Consider the following 15,329-nt stretch of genomic DNA (forward strand, 5'->3'; position numbering starts at 1 on the left):
TGCCTGTTATAAGCTTTCAACTCAAAGTGTGATCAGTGTGAATATCATCAGTGCCAAGCCAAACTTGTAGCTGAGGCTGTAGGATACAGTCACATATATCTCCCAAATGATTCAGATGGTACTAGTGTATCTTGTCTTCAGCACAAGTATGGGTGGAGACGTAGTGATGGGCAGTACCCGCCTCCTGTACGCCCCCAAGCTGTTGATTGGTTGCCTGCAGCAAGTTCCTAGCAACGTGAGGACTCATTTTGCCTAGGATGGAGGGTTAGGGTTAGTTTCAGTGTTAGGCTTACATTATTAGCTGTAATGCTTCCATGTGAGAGGGCCGCAGTAACATGGAAGTATTTTCCGCAAATACTGCTACTGCTACTCTTTATAGGACAAGCAGAATATTTCTGCAATACACACCTAAGGATGACTCCCCAATCGCAACGCACCAAAAACGCAAGTTGCCGTTTTTGGTGCGTTGCAATTTTAACGTTAGAAAGTCCCATAGACACCTGGAAAAAAAACGCAGCAAATTTGTAGCGAAAAAAAGCGGTAGTTGGTAGGCACCCTACAGGTACAGAAAATTCTACCCCAAAGCCTGCATGTTTATATACAGGTTGCAAAGAGGAAATCCACAGCTGCAGATTACGAGCTGCGTCCTTAGGTGGGCTATTCCGGAAATAGTTTGCTTGTGTGAAAGATCCTTATCTCCTGCAGGAGGATATCTGAGGGTGCTGTGGCTGTGATGAAGTGGGGGGGGGGGGGGGGAGGTAGAGGAAGGGATCATTTCGTATCTATTGGGAGTCTCCATCTATATATATAAAGACGAAAGCCCTCACTGACTGACTCGCCAACAGTTCTCCAACTTCCCGATGTCTTAGAAACATGAAATTTGGCACAAGCATAGATTATCTCCAAAATAGAAAAAGTAATTGGTTCCCAACTCAATTATTCAATTCTAGCGCAAAAAAATTGGCATCAAAATTTTACGTACATAATCTAAATCTCTCACTTCCCAATGTCATAGAAACTTAAAATTTGGCACGAGCATTGAAAATGTCATAAATAGGAAAAGTTAATAGGTCCCAACTTGATTATTCAATTCTATGCGCAAAAGACATAGTGTCCAAATTTTACGTACGGAATCTAATTCTCTCACTTCCCGGGTGTCATAGAAACTCGAAATTTGGCAGGAGCATTGATTATGTCAAAAATAGGAAAAGCTAATGGGTCCCAACTCGATTATTCAATTCTATGCGCAAAAGAATTAGCGTCCACAATTTAACGTACGGAATGTAATTTTCTCACTTTCCGGTGTCATAGAAACGTAAAATTTGGCACGAGCATTGATTATGTCATAAATAGGAAAAGCTAATGGGTCCCAACTTGATTATTCAATTCTATGCGCAAAATAATTAGCGTCCAAATTTTATGTGCGGAATGTATTTTTCTCACTTTCCGGTGTCATAGAAACGTGAAATTTGGCACGAGCATTGATTATGTCATAAATAGGAAAAGCTAATCGGTCCCAACTCGATTATTCAATTCAATGCGCAAAAGAATTAGCGTCCACATTTTACGTACGAAATCTAATTCTCTCACTTCCCGATGTCATAGAAACTTGAAATTTGGCAGGAGCATTGATTATGTCATAAATAGGAAAAGTTAATGGGTCCCAAGTTGATTAGTCAATTCTAAGTGCAAAAGAATTAGCGTCCAAATTTTACATACAGAATCTAATTCTCTCACTTCCTGATGTCATTTTATACAAAGGAAACGTCGCATGGTTACCTCCCCGTGGTGTTTCCTGGGTAACGCAGAGAACTATGCAAAATGGTGAACATATGTTTTTCCTCAGTATCTCTAAAGTAACCACGACTTCATAAGATTTTCCGTGTGAACACCAGATAAACACCAGTACCAAATTAACTCGGGCGAAGCCGGGTATATCAGCTAGTCTTGTATAGATGCATAAGCCTCTTACCAGTTGGTTCTCCTTCTGGTAGATAAAGGTCCATCTTCTCACTGTCACTTTCGCCATATTGGATGTTCAGTAAAGTCTGTGCCATAGCCCGGGATGTTTTTGTACCTACAATGAGTCAACACAGTATGATGAATGAGTAACACTAAGCACACATATACTGGGTTAGTACAAATAACCCAGTATCTTCCTGATTTGAAACATTCATAACTGATGTTTAATGACACTCAGATATATGTACTTGCTGTAAATGGAAACAGAAACTCAAAAGGCTTTGCTGCACATCAAAAATGTTTTCCACATCAGAGGTGATCAATGTGAGCTCCTTTGTCACTTGACACACATGGAGCTTGTAGTTAGGTTCCTGCCATTGACATTGTAGCGTATCACGACTGACTGATGCAATGGCTTTGGTGATGCGCACTTGCAGATCATGCATGGTGGGTGCTAAGGGTGGCATGTAGACTCAAACACTCCCAGGAAAAAATATCACAAAGCATAAGGTCCAAGGAACATAGAGGTCAAGGAAGAAGTTCACTATTGTCATTACCCGCAAGGCCAATCCATAGGTTTGGTAGTAGCCTATTGAGCTCACTTCTAACGTCATTGTGAAAATGAGGGTGGGGAACTCCATCCTGTTGGAAGATGAAACCTGGGATTTCCTGTTCCAGTTGCAGCAGAAGCCATATCTGTAGCGTCCGGGTACAAAAACCCTGTGATTGTTTCCTCACGGAAAAACAAGAGCCATACACTTTCGTACAGGTTATAGCACAGAACACATTCACCTTGGGGAAGTCGCGCATCTGCTGCACGTAGGTAGGTGGGTTTTCCTGCCCCCAGATTCTGACATTATATTTGTTAACTGTGTCATCACTAAACATTAAAGACTCCATGAAACCATCACTTTCCACTACAGTTTGCATACTCTCACAGAAAGAACATCACCTTGTTTTGTTGTCTGGTTTCAGGGCCTACTGTAGTGGCCCAGAGTAAATGGGGCCCTTCCATAATGTTTTATGTCTGTCTTGTGACATTGTCCTGTCAGTGTCTTAATTGTGGAATGCATCAGAATTATGTGTATTGCAATTCTGCAGCACTGAATGGGTTAATGTCTGGAAAATGTTTCATGTCACCATGTTAGATATATGTGTTTGCAAGGATGCTAGTTGAGGAGTACATGCCAGTTTAAGGCGATGCAAGGAATATTATTGACAAGTCTGCAAGTGAGTAAGCCACACAGCCTCGGGATGGAGAGGATGGAGGAAGCTGAGTGATTTCCTTCTACTTGGCCTGGGATCAGTCTACCCAGGATATGCCAGTGCTACCGCTGAGTGAGAAAAGGACTCTTGCTTGGCTGGAAGAAAAGGAACCAGAAGCGTGAGTGTTGACCAGTAGGATTTGAAGAGAGAGAGAGAGAGTCGCCGGGAGCGGGATCACACAGATAACTAGGACTGTGGATTGTCCAGATTACCCTGAGAGTTCTCCCTGTCACACCATCTTCTCTTGTTGTATTTGTGCCAACCTGCTGTTATAAAGTGAATTTTACTAAAAGTTACAGTAAACAGACATTAGCAATCATTCCTAGTTTGTCCAGAAAGTTTCCCTGTATGTAGACTAAGTTATTTCATCATCAAGATTCACCGCAGAGGATGGAATGGTGGCGTCACAAGTGACAAGAAGATTACAGGTAACCTCCGGTTAATTTTCCCTGTGACCTCTCCCAGCAGTAACTTGGTCGGGTCCCAAGCTACTCTCAGGGGAGGAGATGGTAGAGACACCTGTGACATAGTCTTTATCTACCATGCCATCTCCTCGGCTGTGGGCCTGACCTCGGATGCTGCACTGTAACACTTGCATTTCGTAGGGATAACATCGTAAACATTTGTGCAAAATTTTCCACACAGTTGGCTGCAGGATGTGCAATACTCTGCTTTGTCCGACATTGCATTTCTAAGGGCTTTGTGTAAAACTTGCCCGTACGCGCTCCACTGTTTCCACGCTTACTGGTGGACGGCTGGATGATTTCCGCTTTAGTGGATCTTGACCAAACTTTCTTCGAAAATAATACTGCACACTAATAACAGACTGGTAGACATGAAAATCAAGGTCAGAAAACCCTCTCCTGTCTTTGTTGGCAGCCATTCTGTTTCATATCCAGAGACTGGAGCGCCAGGAAGATAATTTGCATATCCCCAATACATTCTGGGAAGAGCAAAGAGTCACAATGAGCGGGACGATTGCTGGGTTAAGCCGGGTCTAACTGCTTGTAGTCTATTGCCAGATTGCACACAGTCAGCCGCGCAAATATTTACACTTAGCTACATCTTATAGGTAACATATTATTAGGAGAAGTCTTGACTATTAGAAGTGTGGAAGTGGACCTCAACTGACCATGTGCGACATGGAAGGGCAGAGCAGACATATGTTGAGCTGCAACATATGCTGTATGTTTACTGACCTTCCAGAGGAAAACCTCTCACCTGCCAGAAATGCAAACCTCTGTCTCTCTATTTAAGGAAAAGGTGCAAAGTCCACAGGAGAGAACAGCTACATTAAAACTCATTAAGGAAGATGAGGATTTCTTTGTCAGAGCAGAAGTGGAGGAGGAGGAGTAGGAGACACTAGCCATTCCTACTAATACATGTAGGGACAAATGACTTAGCAAAAAAGGACCTTACTACTATCTGCGGAGACTTTGAAGACCTTGGCAGGAATGTGAAGGAACTAGGCGCACTGGTGGTCTTCTCATCCATCCTCCCAGTGGATGGCCATGGAATAAGGAGATGGAACGGGATTCCACAGGTGAACAACTGGCTATGTCGATGGTGCAATCAGCAAGGATTTGGATTGAATTACCTTTATGATGGACTCCAAGATAAAAATGAATTGATGCTTGCAAGAGAGGCCAAAAGCAATATAAAGGATTTTGGGGGGTATGTCAAAAGCAAAAGAAAAGTCAAAGATGCTATAGGATGTTTACAGGATGAAAATTGTGAATTGGTTAAAAATTATGTTAAGAAGGCAGAACTTTTAAATTCCTATTTTGTATCTGTTTTCTCTCAGAAAGTAGATGAAACATCAATTGATCTTCCCTGTGCTATTGGGGAAATAAAATAATGTAGGCTATCTGTAGGCAGAAATATGGTGAGGGAACACATAGCTAATTTAAATGGATTCAAGTCTCCAGGTCCAGATGAATTACATCCTGGGGTACTGAAGGAAGCAGCAGAGGTAATTGCTGAACCACTCGCTATAATCTTTACAAAATTATGGAAAACAGAAGTCTCAGAATATTAGAGAAGGGGAAATGTTGTCCCTATCTTCAAAAAGGAGGATAAGATGGACCCAGAAAACTACAGGCCTGTGAGACTGACTTCTATACCGGGTCTTCAAACAAATTAAACAGCATGTATACCAGTACTTGGATAAGAATGCAGCAATTAACCAGAGGCAGCATGGGTTTGTAACAAACAATTCATGACAGGCTAATCAAATTTCCTTCTTTGACAGAATCATGGACTGGATTGATCAGGAAAATATGATAGATATAGTATATCTTGCTTCAGTAAAGCATTTGACAAAGTATCTAAAAAAATATGGGATCGACAAGTTATGTAGATTCACAACTGATATATTAACCCCTTAATGGCGCGGCCCTTTTTTTCCCCCCATTTTCGTTTTTCCCTCCCCCCTTTAAAAAAAAATCACAACTCCTTTATTTATCCATCGACATTACTGTATGAAGGCTTGTTTTTTGCGGGACGAGTTGTATTTTTCAATGGCGCTGTTTAAAGTACCATATAATGTACTGAAAAACTGTAAAAAAATTCTAAGTGGAGTAAAATGAAAAAAAACAAAAAACAACATTCCGCCATCTTTCAGTGCGTCTTGTTTCTATGGCGAACAAACTGCAACAAAAATGACATAACTTTATTCTATGGGTCAGTACGATTACTACGATAACAAACTTTGTATAGTTTTTTTTTTTTACTATACTGCTCTTTTTTTTTTTCAAAGACATTTATTTTTTTTTTTCAATTATTTTCTGCGGACATCTTGTGCGCGCAATAACTTTTTTATTTTTCTGTCGACGTAGTTCAGCAAGGGCCCATTTTTTACGGGATGTCCTGTATTTTTTGTTAGTACTAATTCGGAATACATACGAAGTTTATTGCGTTTTTTCTGGGAGACAGGGTGACTGAAAAAGTGCATGTCTGTCGTTCTTTACTCTTTTTTTTCGGACGACGTTCAAATAATGCACTACTTTAATAGATCGGACTTTTACAGACGCTGCGATGCCAAATATGTATTTTTATTTTATGATTTTGATTTTTTAATTACAGATATGGCAAAAGGGGGGTGATTTAAACTTTTTTTTTTTTTACAATTAAAAAAACTTTATTAATAGAGATGAGCGAGCATATTCGCTAAGGCAAACTACTCGAGCGAGTAGGGCCGTATTCGAGTACCTGCCCGCTTGTCTCTAAAGATTCGGCTGCCGGCGCGGGGGAGAGCAGTGAGTTGCGGGAGTGAGCAGGGGGGGAGAGAGTGAGAGAGAGATCTCCCCTCCGTTCCTCCCCGCTGCTCCCCGCCGGCAGCTGAATCTTTAGAGACGAGCAGGCAGGTACTCGAATAAGGCACTACTCGCTCGAGAAGTTTGCCTTAGCAAGTATGCTCACTCATCTCTATTTATTAATCTTTTTTTTTCACTTTACATTTAAGTCCCCCCTGGGGGACTACAATATGCAATGCTTTGAATGCTCCTGCAGTATGACAGGCAGCCTATCAAGCCACCCCACGGGGATGGCTTGATAGGCAGTCTCTCAAGGCAGCCCTGGGGCCTTTCAGAAGGCCCACAGCAGCCACGACACCTGCACGGCTCCCGCGATCTCAACGCAGGGGGTCCGTACAGGAACATCGTTTGGGGGATTTAAATGCCGCTGTCAGAATTGACAGTGCTGAGGTTCAGCCCTATTCTCATTTGCACAAGGAAAGACTACAAGCAATGGGATGAACCTGAAAGGGAGGAGACACAAATTATTGTTCAATAATATTTTATTAGAGTTATTTGCTGCATACAACTTACAACATTGTCAATTTATGTCATACTTATAATGTTTTAACTAGGAGACACAAATTAGATATTAGACAGTGAGGGGGATCAATGAGTGGAACAGGTTGCCACGGGAGGTGGTGAGTTCTCCTTCAATGGAAGTCTTCAAACAAAGGCTGGACAGACATCTGTCTGGGATGATTTAGTGATCCTGCACTGAGCAGGGGGTCGGACCCGATGACTCTGGAGGTCCCTTCCAACTTTACCATTCTATGTCCCCCTAAAGTCGACTACGGTAGAATAAAACTTTTTCAGCCTCATTTAGCAAAACCATCTAACAGTATGACTAGCTTTGTTGCCCGTAGCAACCAATCACAATGCTGATTTCATTTTACCTTAGAAGCTTCAGAAATGAAACCTGAGCCGTTTCACTGATAGACAATTCTGCTAAATGAAAATTTTTGAGTTTCTGTTCCCATTGATATCAACTGTTGGATGCAGCTTGCCAACCCCCCCCCCCTCCCTTCCCCGACAGTAAGAAATTAAAAAAAAGAGGATATATCTTTGGAAATGGATGGATATATATAAATAAAAGAGGCTGTTGTACTAATGCCGGCTTCACACAAGCGCTTAAACGTGAGTTATAAGTGTTTCAAATTAGGAAGATCATTTTTAATAACCCTGTATATATATTGGTGTGCGATGAGAAGACCATTAGTTGTACCTTCTGTAGTTTCCTTCACGTGTGCCTCTATGACGGCATCTTTGTCCATCCGATGAGACCAGTGACTTGGTGAATACTGATGCTCTAGTTCCTGAAAATACAAAGTGTATAGTCTGCTACATTACTCTATGCTGCTGGGGGTCCCTGTTGCTTCTAAGGAAGGGCACTTTCACATGGTACTTTCCGTTAGTTTGGGCCCTGTGAATGCATCAAGTGGATGGTATCCTCCACTCACTGTCATTGGGTGATGTCAGTGAGCACAAAAAATCTAATATTATCCACTGGCAGCAAGCAGAGTGAACCCCCGAATCAACAGAGTTAGGGCAACAGGACCAAAACTAACAGAGATCCATGCAAGGTAATGGTTGGTGTAGACACAAAAGACAAGCTGAAATAGAATCAGCAGGATCAAAGTTATAAAGCTATACAGCCAGCCCCACTAAGTTATAAAGTTATGCTGCCAGCCCTGTTTAGTTATAAAGCTATGCAGCCAGCCCTGTTTAGTTATAAAGTTATGTAGCCAGTCCCACTTAGTTATAAAGCTATGCAGCCAGCCCCACTTAGTTATAAAGTTATGCTGCCAGCCCTGTTTAGTTATAAAGTTATGTAGCCAGTCCCACTTAGTTATAAAGTTATGTAGCCAGTCCCACTTAGTTATAAAGCTATGCAGCTAGCCACGCTAAGTTATAAAGTTATGCTGCCAGCCCTGTTTAGTTATAAAGTTATGTAGCCAGTCCCACTTAGTTATAAAGCTATGCAGCCAGCCCCACTTAGTTATAAAGTTATGCTGCCAGCCCTGCTAAGTTATAAAGCTATGCAGCCAGCTCCACTAAGTAATAAAGTTTTGTAGAAAGTCCCACTTAGTTAACAATCACAGAATGTAGATCCGCGCCACCACACAGAAATCCGAAATAACAAAATGGGGAGTTTTTTACTCACTTGGTGCAAAGTGGGTTCCCAACGTTTGGGAAAATAACCCGCTTGCACCAATGATCCCCATTCGCCTGTAGAACTATAGCTGTTCCTTTATGCAGGATCCCCAGAAATCCTCTAACGAGGAGATGCAGCAGTAGGAACAAACCCCCAATGGGTATTGCACCAACAATGGGGGAGAGAACAATAAAGAACAAACAAAAACTCCTTCTGCGCTCTTACTTCGGGGTCTTGCGGTCCGGAAAGGGAAACTACCAGGTCTCCGCAATGTGCAGCAAAGTATATTTAATTGTACGAATTGTACATAAAAAACATAAAAGGTTTTGCAACGCGTTTCGGCACTATTATCAGCGCCTTTTTCAAGCATCTTGATGAGTTGTAAAGCTATGCAGCCAGCCCCACTGTTATAAAGCTATGCAGCCAGCCCTGCTAAGTTATAAAGTTATTTAGCCAGTCCCACTAAGGTATAAAGCTATGCAGCCAGCCCCGCTAAGGTATATTGCTATTTAGCCAGCCCTGCTAAGTTATAAAGCTATGTAGCCAGCCCCGCTAAGTTTTATAAAGCTATGTAGCCAGCCCTGCTAAGTTTTATAAAGCTATGTAGCCAGCCCTGCTATGTTATAAAGCTATGTAGCCAGCCCTGCTATGTTATAAAGCTATGCAGCCAGCCCTGCTATGTTATAAAGCTATGCAGCCAGCCCTGCTATGTTATAAAGCTATGCAGCCAGCCCTGCTAAGTTATAAAGCTATGCAGCCCACCGTGCTACGTTATAAAGCTATGTAGCCAGTCCCACTTAGTTATAAAGCTATGCAGCCAGCCCTGCTAAGTTATAAAGCTATGTAGCCAGCCCCACTGTTATAAAGCTATGCAGCCAGCCCCACTGTTATAAAGCTATGTAGCCAGTCCCACTGAGTTGTAAAGCTATGCAGCCAGCCCTGCTAAGTTATAAAGTTATTTAGCCAGTCCCACTTAGTTATAAGGCTATGCAGACAGCCCCGCTAAGTTATAAAGTTATGTAGCCAGTCCCACTTAGTTGTAAAGCTATGCAGCCAGCCAAGCTAAGTTGATAGACAATAGGAGTTTCTAAAAACACATTGCGTACAAATCACAAGTTTCTGCTTTACGATGCGATAAAAAAGAGGCTCTATAGTGATAAAATCGTACTATTTCCATGTGATGCGAGAGTGAGTGCAAATGCAGAATTATGAAGCCAATTATTTTCAATGGTTTCAATCCCATTGGCGATCTTTTCACAAAATTCGCAACATGTCCTATCTTTCTGCGTTTTGCTTTTTTTTTTTTATCTTCCATGTTTCTCTATAAAGCCTCCTTTTTATTGCATCACAAAGCACGAACTTGCGATTTTCGTGCAATTCGTTTTTAATAGAGATGAGCGAGCATTGCCCTTAGCAAGTACCTGCCTGCTTGGCAGAGAAGGTTCGGGTGCCGGCGTGGGGGAGCGGTGAGTTGCGGCAGTGAGCAGGCGGTAGCGGGGGGGGGAGAGAGGTAAAGAGAGATTTCCCCTCCGTTCCTCCCCGCTCTCCCCCGCCGCTCCCTGCCCGCTGCCGGAACCCGAACCTTTTCTCTCGAGCGGGCAGGTACTCGCTAAGGGCAATGCTCGCTCGAGCAATTGCCCTTAGCGAGTATGCTCGCTCATCACTAGTTTTTAACATTAGAAACTCCTATTGTGTATTGCGAAAAAAAACGCAAGTGGCAGCGATGTTTTTGCAATAAAAAGCATCGCTGATGCTTAGACATCTCATGAGCGAAATTGTGATTTTTGCTGCAATTTTCTTGCGGCAAAATCGCGATTGCTAGTGTGAAGAAGCCCCGAAGCCAAATAAAATGCAAAAACCCAAATCGGAAAAATTCTGCGGAAATTATCATGAAAGTTGTTAAGTAATCCCAATGACTGGCAATCAGCCTTGTTGTCACTTGGTGACTGCGGCTCTGAGTACTTTGCCCTCTGGTTGACTGTCAGCGGCTCTAAAGATCTGGATCACCGGAGAGGGTAAGTGCAATGTATTATTTTATGTCATTACCGCTGCACAGCCGTCACCCCTAATCTCACCTCCTTCCCCAGCTCTCTCCAGCTCTTCTCCATGGTGCTCTACAGCTGGTCCCTAGAACTTTGATCAGCCACAGAGGAGGGCACTACGTTCTGTTGCACAACCCGCTGGTCAGACCCTGCCCTGTCCCTGATAATGTTAATGTTTAGGGATCTCTCACACGTGTGCAATATTTCTGTAAAATGCAGCTAAAGATACAGAAAATTCTGCACCAAAATCCACATGTATACAGAAATTTGCAGCAGCAAATTAAGCTGCATCTTTAGGTCTTGCAAAAATTTTCCATACATGTGAAAGATCCGTAAGAGTGGCATCACACGCAGCAGTTTAGGATGCAGTTTTTTGAGCCAAAGCCAGAAATGTTTCCAGTAGGAGGGAGAAGTAGACGTCCTTCCTTTATAGTTGTCATTCTGTTTAACCCACTTCTGGCTCAAAATGCTGCATCAAAATCTGCAAGTGCGTTTTCCAAAAAATGCTGTGTGTGAAGCTACCCTTAGGGTCCGCTCGCACATATACGAGGCAAAGCGCCGCCATTTTACTTTTGCTTTCGTCCGCAGCTCCCTGCAGCCAACAGTGTGTTTTAGTGCACCCCATGATTGTGATGGGTGATTAGGTGCGCTAAACGGCGAAAGATAGAACAGACGGCGCTCGAAAATCGAAAGCATGTCTGCGAGGCCCCATTAAAATCAATGGGAGTATTATACCGCGATTCAAATGCATTAAACGCTGAAAAAAGCGCCTGCATGCGGGAGGCCTCAGTAAGTGGGGTCACAGATAGGCACTTTTACCTAGTCGGGCACAGAAGGCAACACATGAGGCACTGGAACTTTGAGGGGCTACAGTGAGAGCACTGTCCCATTACTTCATGGGACCATATAGGGAGCACTGTTACGCTATGGGGGCACCAAGAAGGGCATTGTGGGTAACGGCAGGATGGCAAGAATGTGCAGATATTAGTCATGGCTGTAAAATTAATGACAGTCAGGACCTGGATAGAAAAAAAAAAGATGTGAATGTCACCTGTAATCACCAGAGGTAAGGCCCAATGTCCACGGGTGGATTTGATTTGCGGAATCCGCAGGGGTCTCCCACGTGGAAGTTCCGCAATTCAAAGTTTTTATAGGGAAACATTGGCATCTGCAACTGAATTTAAGCACGCGGATTTGATTTGGGGACCGTTTGGTGCGGAAAACAAATCTTAGCATGCTCCATTTCAGTGCGGACAGGCTCAATAGAAGTCAATGGGTGCGGACGATCCGCAGTGCATCCGCAAATACAATTGCAGATGCACTGCAGATTTGAAGGTAAAAATCAATTAGGGAGGTGGAAAAAAAAAGGCTGCGAGGTGGGTGTGTGGATTTTTTCCGCACGGATGTTCCGGATCCGCAAGCATTTAAAAATAATTTCCGCACTGGCACACAGGTCTTCCGCTGCGGAAATCCACGTGCGCCGTGGACATGAGGCCTAACTGCACTGCAGTCACTATCTGATTATTATATAGTGATTGCAATATTTAGATTTACACTAGAGCTAAGCCAATCTATCCAAGCCTACTATTATTATAAAAGTTGTCTAATGGGGAAGGACGGGACTTGTTGTGTGTATAGCGCCAATTTATTCCGCAGAATTTATTTATTACCCCCACCACCACCAAGCTGGGTGCTCAATTTACCGACTTTGGAAGTCTGAGCCAACCTTGAGCCGGCTACCCGAACCATGCAGGGATTGAACCCACAATCTTCAGGTCGTGAGCGAGAGCTAAGGACTGCATTTCTGCTGCCTTAACACTCTGCACACTCAAGGAAAATTAGCATCCCTGTTGGTTTTAGCTTTCCTTCCATTATGCTTCCTCTCTGCAGGGACACTTACAATAGAGCTAAAGCCAGTCTTCTGAAATGAAACTGGTAGACTCACAATATGTGTAGCAGCAAAGAGTTCTGATGAAGGTCCTTGCGACTGCAGCATCACGTGAGCGTCCATAGAGCAAGAAATTTCTGAACACTGGTTATTTATGCAAAGGGAAAAGTTCTGGGAGACGGGTTGAAGCAGAGGACCAAGTGAATTGTGTTCCCGAAAGGCTCACATGTAGAACATTCTGTAACTTAGCAAACTTAAAGAGTAACTGCACATTTTAAAAACTTTTGATATGTCAGAGTGGGGGTCTTGGTGCTGAGACCTCCAGTAATCACTTAAATGAAGGGGCTGCAGTGCTCATGCGAATACCATGTCCCTTCAACTGGCTTTGTTGCCTATTGGCTTATCTCGGCAGCTGAAGATGAACACATAGACTTCTACAGACATCTATATACATTAGGCCGCCTGCAGCGTTAGCAAACGCAATCCTAGGCAGACGGCTGCGGTTTAGCTGCGCGAAATCTCGCGCGGCAAACAAACTGCAGCATGTTCGATTTCTCTGCAGCTGCCAGCTCCGGTCTGTGCATGCGCCGGCTGCCCGGCAGCCGGCACATGAAAGATCCGGAGCTGCGGGGTGCGGGTGAGTACGCGCTGCTCTCTGCAGGTGCTCGGGTCGGGTCGCTGTCTTTCTCTCCACTCCTGGTTTTGGCTTCCAAAATGCTGATGTAAAATCTCTCCGTATATGTAATAATAAGTGTTAATACGCGGTGATGCGGTTAATGACAGTACATGGATTTTCATTGGTCCATTCACACTTGCCAATATTCCTTGCATGTAATACATGCGCAAAAAAGAACGCAGCATGTTCTATTTTACCGTGTATTACGCGCGTACAGCCCTATTGTTCTCTATGGGTTTGCGTATTCAATGCTGTCCATCGCAACACATTGCATGGTACATCGTCTGTGCGGCATTGAATACGCATCGCCACTATGAGGCACACTAAAAGACGTACAGAGAAAGCCACGACTATTCACTCGGCCAGGCGTGGCGTACATACGCCGCAGCCCAGAATTCCGTCAGACGGGAAGAACCTCTGCAGCCGGCTCAACAGAGCCAGGTGACAGTTTAGCAGTGTGAGCCACTCGCACCACTAGAGGACCCCCCTCCCTTCCTCCTTTTGCCGGCAGCTCCCATAGGCTCCTACCGGAGCTGCTGGCTGATCGCAGCCAAAAGATGGCACTATCTTTTCTGGCCATGTGACCTTACGCGGATGAACATCGCCCATCTGAACGAATGCATTGAAATCCGATCCTTCAGATGGTTGCGGTTTTTCGGCCAGCGTTTTATTGCAACAAAATTGCCGCAATAAAATGCTGGTGTGAATAAGACCTTAAATTGTAAGGAACGGAGAGACCGCTCACACTGACTGCTGGCACCCTGCTTGGGGACAACTCTTCTTCCAGTTCATTAATACGGGTCTCTACTTTAGACAAGGCTACATTTACATGAGTGTTTTTTTCTCCCTAACAGCAATGCTGCAAGGATAAACATCGCAGCACGTTCCATCTTTGGCCATCCGGCGGAACGCCTCGCCCATTGCTTTCAATGGGACCTTAAAAGAAATCGCACGGCGCTCGCATGCCGTACGGTGTGATGCTTCTCATTGAAATCAATGGGAAACGCCTGCGATCCTCTGACGAGCGTGAAATACGCGCCTGAGGATGGCAATTGCAGAGAAGTGATGCGAGGCGGTTTTGAATGAAAAATACCTCGCAACGGCATGAAAAATACACATTCTTAAAAACTTAAAGGGGTTGTCCCGCGAAACAAAGTGGGTCTATACACTTCTGTATGGCCATATTAATGCACTTTGTAATGTACATTGTGCATTAATTATGAGCCATACAGAAGTTATTCACTTACCTGTTCCGTTGCTGGCGTCCTCGTCTCCATGGTGCCGTCTAATTTTCAGCGTCTAATCGCCCGATTAGACGCGCTTGCGCAGTCTGGTCTTCTTTCTTCTGAATGGGGCCGCTCGTGCCGGAGAGCGGCTCCTCGTACCTCCGCCCCGTCACGTGTGCCGATTCCAGCCAATCAGGAGGCTGGAATCGGCAATGGACCGCACAGAAGACCTGCGGTCCACCGAGGGTGAAGATCCCGGCGGCCATCTTCGCAAGGTAAGTAAGAAGTCACCGGAGCGCGGGGATTCAGGTAAGCACTATCCGTTTTTTTTTAAACCCCTGCATCGGGTTTGTCTCGCGCCGAACGGGGGGGCTATTGAAAAAAAAAAAAACCCGTTTCGGCGCGGGACAACCCCTTTAAAGGGATTGTCCGGGCAGCGCCCGCTGTCCACTCGGGGGTACACCGGGGTTGGAGCGGAATCGCAGGTGTAGCTCCTATTGATTTCAATGCACATACGAGCGCCGTCCACTACACAGAGGTCGGAGCAGTGGCTTCCACTCCGCCCTTACTGTATCCCAGCGCTGACAGCCGCTGCCTGGAAAACCCCTTTACCAGGGGCGTAACTAAAGGCTCAGGGGCCCTGATGCAAAACGTGAGCTGGGGCCCCCCCTCTATCTGTATCTGTACCTGTACCCATACCTAAACCATGCTGCACAGAGACATAACTTGAAGCTTCTGGGCCCCAATGCAAAACCTGTAACAGGGCCCCCAACTATAATGCTTTATTCATAGTACTGGGCTCCCTATATGGAGAGGAGAGG

General features: G+C 44.4%; 1 protein-coding gene across 1 annotated transcript in view; it reads right to left on the reverse strand.

Moving 5' to 3' along the window:
* The window catches only part of AFMID (arylformamidase), a 32,622-nt gene extending 24,789 nt beyond the window's left edge, over positions 1–7,833 (reverse strand). Inside the window, exons 1-2 of the mRNA XM_066586299.1 lie at positions 7,747–7,833; positions 1,973–2,077 (exon numbers count right to left, since the gene is read on the reverse strand). Of these exons, the coding sequence (XP_066442396.1) occupies positions 1,973–2,077; positions 7,747–7,795 (154 nt within the window). The 5' untranslated portion in view covers positions 7,796–7,833. The remainder of the gene's footprint in view (positions 1–1,972; positions 2,078–7,746) is intronic.
* Between the last annotated feature and the right edge of the window lie 7,496 nt (positions 7,834–15,329).

The sequence above is a fragment of the Eleutherodactylus coqui genome, chromosome 13 (genome assembly GCF_035609145.1).
Source record: "Eleutherodactylus coqui strain aEleCoq1 chromosome 13, aEleCoq1.hap1, whole genome shotgun sequence".
NCBI classification, from domain to species: Eukaryota; Metazoa; Chordata; class Amphibia; order Anura; family Eleutherodactylidae; genus Eleutherodactylus; species Eleutherodactylus coqui.